The sequence below is a fragment of the Lates calcarifer genome, linkage group LG14, assembly GCF_001640805.2.
Source record: "Lates calcarifer isolate ASB-BC8 linkage group LG14, TLL_Latcal_v3, whole genome shotgun sequence".
NCBI lineage: Eukaryota > Metazoa > Chordata > Actinopteri > Centropomidae > Lates > Lates calcarifer.
Genome location: NC_066846.1, coordinates 5,440,257 through 5,454,134, shown reverse-complemented (window position 1 = coordinate 5,454,134; position 13,878 = coordinate 5,440,257). Strand labels below are relative to the sequence as shown.

Here is a 13,878-nt window from a genome sequence, read left to right as displayed (position 1 = left end):
ACAGAACAGAAACAGTGTCAGGCACAGTGTAGATGAGAAAACAAGCAACCTTGCAGTTGTAGAGTAGCCAAGGCATTGCAGCATATTATTCCTGGTTGGAATTTGGCTGAACTCCACTTTATTAGGAAACAGTAGTATTTATTTTGTTGAATTAACTGAGGGCTTGATAGTGAATATGGTTCAGACTGTGACCTAAAATTGAATGCCATAGGGAGTGAGGATAATTAGACTTAAAGAGGTCAGAAAGTTAGAATTTTACTTACACTGATTTTACTTACAATGCTTAAATTAATCTCTATACATACTCTATAACAGAGCTGATAATTACTGAATGAGTTCACTCCTCAATTATAGTGTGGATACAAAATTGCTGATCTTGTCTTATCCTAGTCTATTATACTCAACTAGTCATCTCTGCCCTCCCCTTCTCCCATTTTGCTTCCACCCTCACCTTATCTTCTCTACTTGGCCCCACCCCAGCAGTAGTGGTGCTGGTGACCTGGGGCTGCAGGGAGAGCAGGGTGTCAAACAGAGTTCTGGTCTCAGCGATCTGGCTGGCAATGTCAGCATTAGGGTGCTGGCCAAACACCTCAGGGTGCTCTGTGGGTGGCAGCATGCTGATATATTCCTTGTATGAGGACTGTGGACCATCACGGGGGATGTAGTAGGAAGTTAAGGGGGACAACCTGACAGAGAAAGGTGAGGGATGAAGCAGCAAGGAAGCAAAGGAAAAATATGTCATCCACATGTTCTGGACTTCATTTATTTGCATATTCAAATTTAACAATATAAATAGTTGACAGGACACATGAGCACATATTGAGCTTATTTCTGAACATACTGTACGTTCTCCTATCTGTATACTTATTAATATAAATAGCTAGTGCCATAGCATCAGACCTGTGATGCTGTAAACACAGATATTGCATCTTTATTTTTTTCATCACCATCAATACACAATTTTATTGGCAAACAGCCTCAAGAGTTTCAGACGACAGTATTAGAGCTATTGTTCTAATTTTATTTCCTACCAACGCAATGACCCACTTTCCCTGTAGAGATTATTTTCATCTCACCTAATGTAATTCAGTGGAGTAATATATGTACAGTAATACAAAACCCTTAGAATATAAACAACAGAAATATACTTTAGTTTAATGTATTGATATGTACATAAATGTTCTACTGGAGGCAGCTGCAGGAAGAGGTAGTGTTTTCATGTACTGCAGGACACTCACTGTCCCTCAGCACAACTGAACAACCAACCAGTAATTCACTCGGCCTAAATGCAGTGTTATAAAACCTCTTGTGCAAGTAATGAAACAAACAAACAAACAAACAAAAAAAGCTAAGGAGTAAAAGCTTTTGTTAGTGCTCATCAAGTGCCACAGTGTGTCTACACGTCATAGGTTGTAATAATTTGATTGTCCACTTGGTAGTGCTGGCACTCTGCAACTTGCGAGCTTTAACAGGGAGTTGAAGAGGCCTCTGCCAACTTTGTGCAGCCACTAATTGGTTCTTATGGGGACTGAATCCTGAAGACTAAAATATTTAAATGTCTAGGCATGTGAGCATCTCTCTTTGTTTATGAAATTGAATAAATTATCGGTGGTGTGCATTTAAATTTAATGTGCTTATAAAGTACAGGTATATATTCTTATACAGTAAGATGTGGCAAAATAAGTATGTGTGTGTGTGTTGCAGTGTCTCACTTGAAGAAGGGCTGGTTGACAGCAGCATCACAGAAGTAGTCATTGATGTATGTGGTTAGAAGACGCCTGTCCCAGTCATCTGTGACGTGACCTCCATAGTTGACCCCAGCAATGAGGTACTTGAGTGCATCCCAGGGAATCTCCTCATACTCATTCAGGTACAGACTCAGCAGACTCTCACTCACCTGGGGTTGCATCAAGAAGATGATTTTAACAGACTGACTTTGAAATGCAAGACAACACACTGAGGCCAAGTGAAATGGTTCTTCTGCAGAGAGTAGACAGAAACAGTAAAGATGGAGAAACAGGCATTTTGACAGTGTACTACTGTTCAGTACTGTTCAGTGTCATGCACTTGAACTAGATTGTCATTATCCATTAGTCTAATTGGCCTTTACTCTGACAGGGTATAAAATGGTCTCTCTGCTTGACTTAAGCCTACATTTGTTATTTAAAGCAGATTACTGTCAAAAAAACATCAGCCATGCATAAATGTCACTCAGTCACCACCACCATAATCACAACCACATCCTGACCATCTTCATTATAACATTCACTAATGTTTAATCTCAAAATCTTCACTGGAGCGAACAATAGATTGGTCTTTCAGTTTTTGTTCTGTTGTTTCCAGTGGCGGTCACTGTTTCCTTCAGTATCAGATGAGGCACTGACCTCAAAATCAGAATCGTTGAAACCATAAACAATGTTCCAGCCCAGCTGTAGAAACTTCTTCCTTTCCAGCAGGATGCTGTGAAAAAAGCAGAGAGCGAAGAGCAGCTTCCGGTAGAGGACGGGTCTTGAGCAGCGGTTAAACTGAGCCTCTGTCACCAGCTGGTACAGACGTTTCATGTTGGCTTTCACACCCTGAGGACAGTAAGCAGTGTTAACACTGGATAAAGTGTTATGTGTAGGACATATTCTTCCTGTAAATATATGTTTGCAAATAAAACTCAGTATACAAGAACGTGTGTGTAGATTTGTTGCCTGTAGATATCTCAAGTCTGAAAATCTGTATATGTGAGCATGTGCACCTTTGGTGGTTCAGTAGTCATCTTGATGCCGGCCTGCAGGATGGTAATGGGAAATTCAGGATGTGGTGAAGAGCTGAGCCAGAGCCTGAAGTTTGGGTTGGGCTTCTGCACCTGCAGCTGCTCCACCAGCTTATCCAGGTCAGGCATCCATGAAAGAGAGAGGTGGCAGTTTGCTAGGAACACCCAGTGACCTGGGCAGAGAAAAATAGGGCTTCAGATAAGCTAATGTAACATGTTTAGATTTTTTCATGTCATGGCTAGATATATTTGTGTGTTCAGGTAATTTTGTGGTGACACAAAGGGGAAATGCAAAAAATGCATAATTCATGTACCCTGCATACCTTCTCAACCATAAGTGACTAAACAAAACTAAACAAAAAGTTGGGGAATGAAAAACTAACACTGCTAAGCAACAGAACAAATCTGAGTCAGAGGAGCAGGAAGAAGGATGGAGCAATTGGTGTTGTACCATTTTTGACACCGTCTTCAATCATGCTCTTGGCAATGGGGGCCTGTCCCTGGCCCAGAGAGAGGGCATGGAAGTGCTTGCTCATGCCAGAGGCTTCAGCCAGCTGCAGCAGGGCTCCTGTGGGGTCCACCCCAGGAGACAGAACAAAGATCAAAGGAGTGCTGCTGGTGGATTCCTCCACAACCTGGGGAGGAGAAAGAAAGTGAGAATGGATGAGTCAACATGGTGTAGCTCTAACACTGGGTTGATTGGCTCACTGAGTTTTGTTCTGTGTGAGCTACAATCAAATAGAATTACATAAATAAGAAGCACATCCAGAGAGCAAATTCAAAGCCTCAAAACTAATACTCACGACAGAAAAAGCAACAAGTGTTAAATGGACAAGAGCTGACACTCACAGCCTTCATGTCGAGAACAGGAGGCTCCACGAAGCGAGAGCCAAGGTTGTTAACAATGAAGGAGGTAACACAGAAGGAAACACGGTCCGGACGCAGGGAGCGCACAACCAACATCTTCTGAAGCTCATTACAGTTACTCTCCCAATCACCTGGGAAAAAAAAGAGAGGAAGGGAGAAGGAGAGAATTCAGTGGTGAAGGAAAGCACTTTGGAAACCATAAAGAAAAAATAAAAGTGTAAAGGCTTGTGAATAAAGGATATATTGAAGGGGAAAAGCTGAAAGAAATTCAGCATAGAAGTTACTTTCACAGCCCTGAGCCGAATCTTCCTGTTCATGTTGAGCCGAACTTTGTCAAATCTAATTCCAACTGATCAAATAAAGCAAAAGAAGACACACTGCCAACACACACAAACCCACACACTCTCTTCTATCTTTCCAGTGAACCATTAATAGATCCTCAGTTGTCAGAAATAGCAAAGGAGAAGACATAGTCATTATCACTGGGGTAAAATGTACTGCAAACACACACAGAAGGATATAGTTTTTTTAAATAGGGAAAATATGTAAAGGTACTAATGTCATACACAAAGCTGAAACCTGTCAATGCACAGCAGCATGGACAAACTGCCTTTCCCACACACCAACACACCCACAGGGTACACTTCAACTTAATTGTTCCTGGTGGGAAAAATTTTGTCCAGTAACAAACCTCCACCAACATAAACAGACCTGGTAATGTGGCATTCTCTGGTTCAGCACTGGTGAACCAAAGGTTCCAGTCTCTGGGGTATTGTTCAAAGGAAACCATGATGCCATGGAAGTTGGGCAGCTTATCCAGCTCTGTGATGTTGTCCCAGCTGGAGTCTGCCAGCCAGCTGGTACAGGGGTTGTCCATCTGATCCTCCTTATCGAGTACCTAAAAACACACCCATCAGTTTTTCACTAGGCAGACTACCCTTCCAACTGTTTATCAATACATAGACCAAACAACCCACACTAGTCATACAGTATCAGGCCACTTATATTAGGAAATTTGCTGGTGAAGAAAATTAGAAATGAAATTGTGATTTTAAAATAAAATAAAATTGATTTATTTTCTATTGGCTGTGGCAAGGCTTAAGAACACACATTGTAAATAAAAGGCCTGTCTTTGAAGCATAACCTCTACTTGGAATATCTTCTGAGACAACAAGCATGCTAGAAAATAAAACATTTGTCCTCTCAGATTATGTTCAATCAGATAAGGCAAAGACAAGATGTTTGTGTGTGTTCCGTGTGTTCTTACAAGTCCTCCTCGGAGGAAGAAACTGTACTCATCCATGTTGAGTTTGCCAGCCACCTCCAGGATTTTGGCACACATCTGGAAGCTGAAGAGTAGTTTATGGACCTCAAACAAACCACGACATGTGTACCTGCAGAGGATAAGAGGATATATGTTTTTGATTGTCATATCAGAAACTTAGAATTCCAATTGATAAGTAAACTAATAAGTTATGACATTAGCATCTTTATCAAAGACAAAATTGCTATACTATAGTATACCTTACATTCTTACAAGTCTCAGCAAAACACCTTGCATGCAGTATAACCCCAGAGGAGCTCTTTTTTTACTTAGTCAGCATTTGGAAGGGCTCCTGTCCTTTCATACACCACAGCGCTACAGCTTTAGCTTAAACAGCTGATTTGTACATCACAAAAAAGGCACATGGTCTCGACTGGAATTCACCCACGAATACCTGCATGCAAGCAGGAATGATTCATGAAAAGGACCACTCTTGATGTGTCCTTGCTTACTTGTATACTGCGTATGTGTGGTAGTCATTGAGATTGATGATCCTTTCTTCCAGCTTGTGGCTGCGCTTACTCTTTTCTATGCTGAGGTTGAAGAGGTTTATGTAGGCATCCAGTGAGAACTGGTACATAGGGTCAATTTTGCCCATGTCATTTAGGATGAAGAAGAGAATGGAGGCTCGCTGGGCACATGGTCGGTATGCCTGTTGAGACAGTAGTTTAAGCTATACAGACACACACTGCAGACATAGCTTGTTATTGTTTACAGTATGCAAAGATTAGGTTTACAATTTAACATAAGAACCAGTGAAAACCAGCAATGCCCTCTGCCTTTATTCCTTCATCCCTACACCTGACCTCTCTAGCAGAGTCGATCTTGATTTCAGTCTGTTCACTGCTCTCCAGCTGCTCTGAAACCTCAGTGGCTGTCACTTTTGATGTCTGGAGGGTGTTCACAAGCTGCACATCATCCAGCAGTGAACCAGTCGCCTCATTCAGCAGCCTGGTAGAGCGTGCACACACACACACACACACACACACACACACACACACACACACACACACACACACAAATACAACATAAAAAAACTATATAGTTAAATTCAACAAATCACTGCCACATAGCCAAACTGACTTCCTGACAAAAGAACATTACCCGCTTTAAAAGACATATCATGGACCACTGTAATATGAAGACAAGCTGTAATGGTCAGCTCATTTGTTCTGTGACTGCATTGTTGCTAAGTCACTACTAATGCATTATTTTTCATATAAGTAGCAAAAAAATGTAGCTGTATTAATCATGTCCCTAGTTTATGTGACATAATCAGGTCACTGCAGAGAGGTACAGTAGATAAACTGATTGCTGTGGTGTTACAAGTTGGCTATAAAGTGACTTCCATAACAAGTTGATATATACAGCTCTGAAGTATTACTATAAAGTTGCTAGATGAGATGTAATGGAGGGTAGAGTGTTATTAAGTGGTCTACTCCTTTGAACATTTAACAATCTTGATTTAAATACCTTTTATCGCTGATTCTTAGGAAGGCAAGTCTTGCTATCATCACTACTGCTACTTGAAATGTGCTTATAACAAATGCTACAACTATTACTGTTACAGCTGTTATTAATACTACTACTAATATTAATAATAGATAGGATAGTTCAGCTAATCTGCATGTTATCCACTTTGTGAAGACATTATGTATAGAAACAGTGACAGGCCACAGTGTCCTAATCAGTCAGATAAATAACCTGAGGATCTCATCCTCCAGTTCCTGCAAGCTTCTCTTGCCAGAAGCAATGCTGATCACCAGCGAGTCCTTCTGTTCCTCCAGCTCTGGACGCTCCTTACGCACCACAATCCCCAATAGCTGGGCCTCCAGTCCCTGCATACACACACACACACACACAAGGGTACATCCACATACATGTGGAGAAGTACAAAATGGTGAACTAGGGTCAAAACATGCGAAAAAACACATATATATCCATTCGAAGACAGAGACACAGACACAGACACAGACACAGACACACACACACACACCTGCTCCTTGACAGCAAAGTTGACTATAGTGGTCTTTGTAGAGATCTCTGGTGTGTAGTGGGGATTGGACAGCTTGGTGGTGATGTAGAAACGAAACTCTGGACTGTACTCCACCTCCTTATCACCCAGCTTCAACAGCAGCCTGCCGCCTGCCAGCACATTTAATTGTAGACACATGAATTCACCAACCTCTCATATTTGGCTGATGATTTTCTTCAGAATACTTTAACAGTTGGTCTTTTAATTTATGACTCTTGTGTGTGACTGACCTATCCGTGTCAGGGACTTGTTGAGAATTGGATTGAGAGATGGGTCCAACTCCTCCTGGACGTTCTGCAGCAAAACAGGGTTCCCAAACTGGATGGCATTCTCCAGCACCCGCATGTAGTCTGGCATTTGAAAATCTATCACTTTCAGACCCTGCACATGTGGACACATACACACGGAAGGACAGAAAGAGCAATTAATGCTATACATTTGGATTTTTTAAATCAGGTAGTAAGTATATCAAGATCTCTTACATACAAACAGCATCAGAAATAATCTCTAAAAACGTTAAAAATTAAAAGTTTATATTCATCCAATGGGATGAGACTTTGAGGCGTCAGTGTCATCTCATAGCACTGTCATAGCACTGGAAGGCAGCGTTCCCCAGTATTTACTCCAAGTTTACTCTAAAGTTAGCTAGCCCTGGAATCTGGCTTAAACAGTAGTTTAAATTTGAGAACTGGAGTGATATAATGAGGCCGAGTGTACTTCTCTTTTTGCTGCTAATGAGTATCAGCTCACTGTTTTTATGCGTTACACAGTGATGAGTACAATATTAGTCTCAGGGTGCAGTGGTAAACTGCATCAAATTGTTTTTAGGTGTGAGCAGGAATGTGAGAGGACAGGATATCTTCAAAGTCAAGCAAATTACTGAATTAAAAGTATGATTTCAAAATAACTTAGGTACAGATAGACTTACTATTACTTACTCTTTTCATTTCCATATTCTTGATCCATTTCAGAGCTTGGCCTTGAGGGTCCACCATCAGTGGCCATCTTGAGAGATGGAAAAGAAATAAATTTACAGTATATAACAGGTTTCATACAGTGAACACGACCAAATCCAAATTGAACAAAAATTGTTATTAATGTTATTAAACCAACATTTTGGGCTACACATACTGACCGGTTTCCACGGGTGACAATAACCCCATTCTCAGTAGAGAATGCGTCAGAGGGCAGGCCCTGAATATTCCAGTCCCTCACTGCAGTAGGTTTGCACAGAAAAACTGCAAAACTGAAACCTGGTGTGCATGGGATCTGTAAGTCCCGTACCTGAGCAGAGGGCAAAAAGAGAGCAAAAAGAAAAGGATAAAAACGGGGACTTGTTGGAAACCATAAATTGTTTCAGTTTAGCATTTTAAGAGGACCCTTCTCTCTCATGACAGTAGAGGGAGTCCAAGTACATGGCAAACCTTGTTTTTATGTGGTTTGTGTCTGTGTCTCACCTCCTTCATCCAGATGGCGAGCAGCTCATCTCTATAGTTGGAAAGGAAGGGTCCCATGTAGGACAGGAAGGATGCTGCTAGCAAACAGTCTCCTACAAGATATCCCATGTTCTCCTCAAGACCCTGAGGTATACACACATAATTTACATAGATACACATGTCCAAATGTGTGAAGTAAGTACTCTAATTTGCCCCAAACTAACTCCCAGAAAAACATTGACTTCAAGGGATCAATTTTCAAGCCTGAGTGGGTGAATGGTTGTAACTTTTTCTCTGTGTGTGTGTGTGTGTGTGTGTGTGTGTATGACCTACAGCAACTCTCTCCTCCCAGCGGACCCTCTCTCCGGCAAGTCCAGTCACCAGTTTGTCAGCTCGGTCCAGCTTTATCTCCATCTCATCTGATTTCTTCCTCAAACTCTCCTTCATGGCCATCTTCTCCCCGTGCTGCTTTTTCAACTCATCTAGTTTCTCCGCTACCTGCCCTCACAAACACACACACACAATTACACTGGTCTTGTTATATGTAAATTGGACTTACAATAATGCTGCTGCATTCATATATAAACTTGACTTGACATGAGTTAATGTCTAAACATCTATCAGGCTGGCTGCTAGAGGCACTGAGCCTCATACCTCTCGTAATTTGTTCTGGGCCTCAGCCAGTGCAGCTTGTTTCTCTGCTAGCTGGGCCATGGCAGCGTTCAGCTGGGCCCGCTTTGGCTCCACCACCCTGTAGATACGCCCATAAACCTGGAGGAACAGTGTACAAATCAATGGATTTAGTTTTGTTTCCCAGTTCCTTGTTTATATGTTCATTTAGCGGACAAATTGTTTTGTCATTGCTCCCTAGTGCTATGGTTTTAAAATTTTTTTTTTTTTAGGAATATGCTCTCTGCTGCTGCATAGTACAGCTCACTGTGGATTTGTTCAAGTGTGTACACGGTGCTAAAATTAGCACTACAGTCTGCAAACATTAAATAATTAACTATTCAAAAAATAATTAATTAGAAACTATTATGTGCACTCGTGGGTCCTATTTCTATCTGCAAGCACGTGTGACAGATTGTGTGCACTTGTGACACCCACTTACCTCCATGGCTCTGACCCACATGCAGAGGGACTTGGCAGCCAGTGACACTTTGCCGATAATCTCTGGCTGGAAGTCGACCTGTCTGCAGTACTGACCGATTTTCTTCAACACGCGGTCTGATATGTTGTCTTTGTCAAAGTTAACTAATGTTTTGATGAAGTTGGCCTCACCTGCCAGAAACATTTCAAGATCAGAAAAACAGAAAAATCTAATTTGTTTTGCCCAAATCCTCTTATATCATCACTGTCAAAGGGAAAGCGGTGATGCCTGGTTTTGGATTTTTTTGTGTTATCCCCAAATGACAGTGCCTTAGTGTGAGTGAGTGTGTTTATATATATATATATATATATATATATATATATATATATATATATATATATATATATATATGTATATATATGTATGTATATCGTTGCTGTCTCTCACCCAGCTGCCTCTTGGCCTCTGCCCAGGTAGGCTCCTTGCCCTGAAGGGTCATGACAGCCTGCATCACTGTCTCCACCAGTGCTGGGGGACGGCCATATGACTTGATTTCCGTCATGTCCTTCTTATTCAGAGACTCCAGAGCCTATGTGCAAAAAGATGAAGAAAGAGAGAATGTGTGGATGTAAGGAGGCAAGGTATACTGTTCACTGAGTCTTGACTGAGTCAATCTAATTCAAATAGACTGAAAGCACACACTCAATTGACAAATTAGGGCAGAAGAGAAGTAGGGCAGTGAAATATATGGAAAGGTTGAGGATCACTATTCATCAAATATCAAGGAAATGAATCAATATGACATAATAATGAACAAAGCAAGCACACAGTAAAGATTAAAACAGTCAGCCGGACAGAGATCTACCTTCATCGCCTCTTCCAAGGCAGGCAGGGCCTCGTCCAGGTCTCTTTGTGCATTCTCAGCCATGGCTTTGCACTGTAACTCTTCAGCCCCAATTTTTTCACTGTTAGCACTCACCGCCTCAACACAAACACACACAAACATTAATGTGTTACTGACAATTATATGCTTCTTTCTCATTGGCCAACTACTTCACACCAAAACATACACTGCTAATTTAATTTCTTTTCAAATCTGTTGAATGAATGTGTGAGTCAGGTGAATGTGAACCATGTAAATACCTTAATCAAACTATTACTTTATTCAGTCATTTGTGTGCATGTGAATATTTTTGCTGTACCTTCTGCTGCTTGTCAGCCTCTATCTTCTGCTGCACAATGACGGACAGGTACTCATCACACTGTTTCTGGAACTCTGCCACCTGCTTCTTGGCCTCCTCGAGCTCCACAGACATGGCCTCCACCTTCTCCCGGGTGTCACTGATCTTGAGAAGGCCGTTACGCAGCTTGCTCACCTGCTCCCCCAATTCGCTGCGTTTCTCTGCCAACAACCTGGATGGGAAACACACACACACACACACACACACACAATCAGTAACTTCCACAGTAGGATTAACCAGCTTAGTGTTATGTTCCTGCTTATTGTGGTTAGCTCCTTTCCCATGCATACAGTATAATACCCAAAGAATCCCAGGCACCAGCATCTTATGTATGTATACTTTTTTGGGTGTACACTTTACTCAGAGCCTTTAACAAGATCAACTTACTGTATCTTTATTAACTACCTCTGTGGAGATAGTTACAACAGATGAAAAGAGAAGCAGGAGTAAGGAGAAAGTTAAGAGGAAGCCTACTTCTTGTATCCAGACACCAGTTCCAGGTAGTTTGTGGGTGTCACATAATTATGTCTTCTCAGCTCCAACTTCATCTTTTGGGAGACCTGTGCCACTGACTGGTGTGTGGTCACAAAGATACTGGCAACCTTCGTCTGGATCTGTAACATCATGCAGCACATATAAACATGTTGATCTGAGATTCAAACAATGGGAGTGCAGCTTCAGGGATCAAACTATTTACAGTTTATTCACTAATGTGAGGACTGATATACTGTAAGTGTCAGAGCAGGGTTTAATGTAGTTCACAGATAAAGTTATAGATTTCTGTTCTCTAAATGTTTTTATTCAGCACCACTACACTTTTTGGAAGGACTTGCTCTACAATAATATGGAACCAGCTGTTTTAATTCACATTTAAATGACACTTAAGTGATATCAACTGAAATTGGCAGTAGACCATGTTTAATGGGCACAAAAATTACTGAAGAATATAGCACTCTGTCCCTGTTCTATCATATTCAGGTGACTGCCTTCATTCCTAACAGTCATCCTCTCCCCTCTATCTTTCCAGTTTAAAGGCTGACACCCTGGTCACATAAAACTAAGATAATAGGGGAAGAGATTCATGTGTTAGAATGCATCGGGGTGTAAAATGAGCACCAGTTAAACCATGTGAAATCAAGTGTCCTCTTGTAAAAATGTGTATTTATGTGGGTGTGTGTGTGTGTGTGTGTGTGTGTGTGCATGTCTTACCCCCTCCAAGGATCCCAGCTCCAGTCCATCCAAGTACCTCTCAGCTACCTCTAGCAGAGCATCTTTGGGCCACTCACAGAACCAGTCAATGGTGGTGCAGTTGACAAGCGCTGGGTACTGGAGAATGCGGTTCCTGTTGGCAAATAGCTATTTATAAATTTTACTATAATTAATAATAAATTATATAATATACTAATAATTTGTTGATATAATGATCTCCATTACAGCACTATGGACACAGGGTCAGTAAACTGGAGCAGGTACATTTGGCAGACCACTGTAGAGAATAATGAAGCCATTAGGCATCCTGGATATGCTTCAAAGTCATTCAAACTAAACCTGTTTTTGCTGCAGAGGCAGTCTTTTCAGATGGGTACTTTAAAATGGATGTGTAAATATCACTGGCTAGTTTTATGCAGTATGACACAAAAGCTCTTAACAGACCCATTTTGAAAGAACCTTCTACAGTAAAGTATGGTGGTGTATGCTCCAGACCTACAGTATGCATTGAGTTTAGCTGGTTAATTGGTGTAGCAGGGCTCCCTGAGCTCTGGCAATGTGATATGGATCCTGTTAGCAGCTAGCAGCTAGTGGTCAGGGGGCCAGGATGCCTTGCCACACAGAGAATTGTGATTAGCTCTGGGTAATGGTGCCTGCCAGCCCAATTAGCAACATTATGTGTGACCACTACCCTGTGCCACTAATTACAACCAGGCCGTCAATGCTTGAAGGGGAAGTCGTGTTTTTGTGAGAAGAAATGTGTGTGTGAATGTGTGTGACAAGGGAAACAGAGAATGGATAACAGAAAATGTGTGTTCATCTGTGTGCATTCTATGTCTGTATGTGCACAGACAGCAGGCTCTCTCTGTCACAGCCTCCACATTGTAATTACAGTGAGTTTCAGGTCCTTGCTACAGGAGCATCCAAGTTACCAAACCTCATTTGCTCAAGACCAGGACTCATTCAGCCATGAACAGTGTAATTTTGAAGAGCTGCTGAGAGACACTACAGGGAATAGTGACTCTGTAGAAGACCAACCAGTATATTTGAAATTTCCTCTCTTATAAACTCACTATGACTAAAGTTTAGTAGCAAAGAGGTGCTGAGATTGTGTCTTGGATGTGCTAGCTTGCATGAATCAAAAATCTAAAGTGCTGCAATACAAATAATAATATGTGAATAAGAAAAATTACAATAAATGTTAGGGCAACAATGCATATACAATCTGCTAAAGAAAAGCTGCTGAAGCATGAGGGCTCTTCAGCCTATAAGGACTGCAGTGTGATTCAAACTGTGCTAATTTCTGAAAACTTGTGGCTCGAAAACCAGAGCAAACAGAGTTCTCAAAGAGAGGGAAGGACAAAAAGAAAAGGGGGAACATATTGTGAAGAAGGATATATAGGACACAGTTTGCTGCAGGAAACAGTATCAGAGTCTACCTGAAGGGCTCTCCCACTGGGCTCATACAGAGCACTATGTGCAGGTTGTTCCTGACTCTCTCTATCAGGTAGCTGAATAAAGAGTCAGGTGTCTCCACCACCTTGTCTTTCCTGGCAGATTCTGACAGAGCATTGCAAACCTAGAGGGAGAGTTACATGTTATGAGAATCGGAACAAGGTTTTACTGACTTGTTTTAATATACACTTAATGATCTATAGATGCACAAGATCTATATAAGAACTATACACATAATGGAGGCAGAATTTAATCAGCTGCACTCCTTTTGAAAGTGCAATGATCAAATCAATCTTCTTTTAGACATAATTCACATTAACGACTTAAATGTTAATATACTGAGATTATACTGAGAGTACATCAAAACTTTGATAAATGTTAAATGTGCTGCTTTGACCATAAAACCTTGCCTTTGCCCAGCAAAAGTTCCACTGATTTGACCGAGGAAAGGTTTTGATGG

The 13,878-nt window shown here is 41.3% G+C and overlaps 1 protein-coding gene across 1 annotated transcript in view; it reads right to left on the bottom strand.

Moving 5' to 3' along the window:
- Nucleotides 1–13,878, bottom strand: part of LOC108902164 (dynein, axonemal, heavy chain 2) — a 56,973-nt gene that overhangs the window by 6,985 nt on the left and 36,110 nt on the right. The window contains exons 58-82 of the mRNA XM_018703907.2: nucleotides 13,403–13,542; nucleotides 11,964–12,096; nucleotides 11,229–11,368; nucleotides 10,716–10,926; nucleotides 10,379–10,495; nucleotides 9,961–10,102; nucleotides 9,535–9,704; nucleotides 9,078–9,194; nucleotides 8,757–8,921; nucleotides 8,445–8,567; nucleotides 8,123–8,271; nucleotides 7,926–7,992; nucleotides 7,218–7,368; nucleotides 6,949–7,097; nucleotides 6,657–6,790; nucleotides 5,759–5,903; nucleotides 5,405–5,604; nucleotides 4,896–5,022; nucleotides 4,340–4,526; nucleotides 3,611–3,759; nucleotides 3,213–3,396; nucleotides 2,744–2,934; nucleotides 2,385–2,576; nucleotides 1,713–1,897; nucleotides 452–686 (exon numbers count right to left, since the gene is read on the bottom strand). Of these exons, the coding sequence (XP_018559423.2) occupies nucleotides 452–686; nucleotides 1,713–1,897; nucleotides 2,385–2,576; nucleotides 2,744–2,934; nucleotides 3,213–3,396; nucleotides 3,611–3,759; nucleotides 4,340–4,526; nucleotides 4,896–5,022; nucleotides 5,405–5,604; nucleotides 5,759–5,903; nucleotides 6,657–6,790; nucleotides 6,949–7,097; nucleotides 7,218–7,368; nucleotides 7,926–7,992; nucleotides 8,123–8,271; nucleotides 8,445–8,567; nucleotides 8,757–8,921; nucleotides 9,078–9,194; nucleotides 9,535–9,704; nucleotides 9,961–10,102; nucleotides 10,379–10,495; nucleotides 10,716–10,926; nucleotides 11,229–11,368; nucleotides 11,964–12,096; nucleotides 13,403–13,542 (3,903 nt within the window). The remainder of the gene's footprint in view (nucleotides 1–451; nucleotides 687–1,712; nucleotides 1,898–2,384; nucleotides 2,577–2,743; nucleotides 2,935–3,212; nucleotides 3,397–3,610; nucleotides 3,760–4,339; nucleotides 4,527–4,895; nucleotides 5,023–5,404; nucleotides 5,605–5,758; nucleotides 5,904–6,656; nucleotides 6,791–6,948; nucleotides 7,098–7,217; nucleotides 7,369–7,925; nucleotides 7,993–8,122; nucleotides 8,272–8,444; nucleotides 8,568–8,756; nucleotides 8,922–9,077; nucleotides 9,195–9,534; nucleotides 9,705–9,960; nucleotides 10,103–10,378; nucleotides 10,496–10,715; nucleotides 10,927–11,228; nucleotides 11,369–11,963; nucleotides 12,097–13,402; nucleotides 13,543–13,878) is intronic.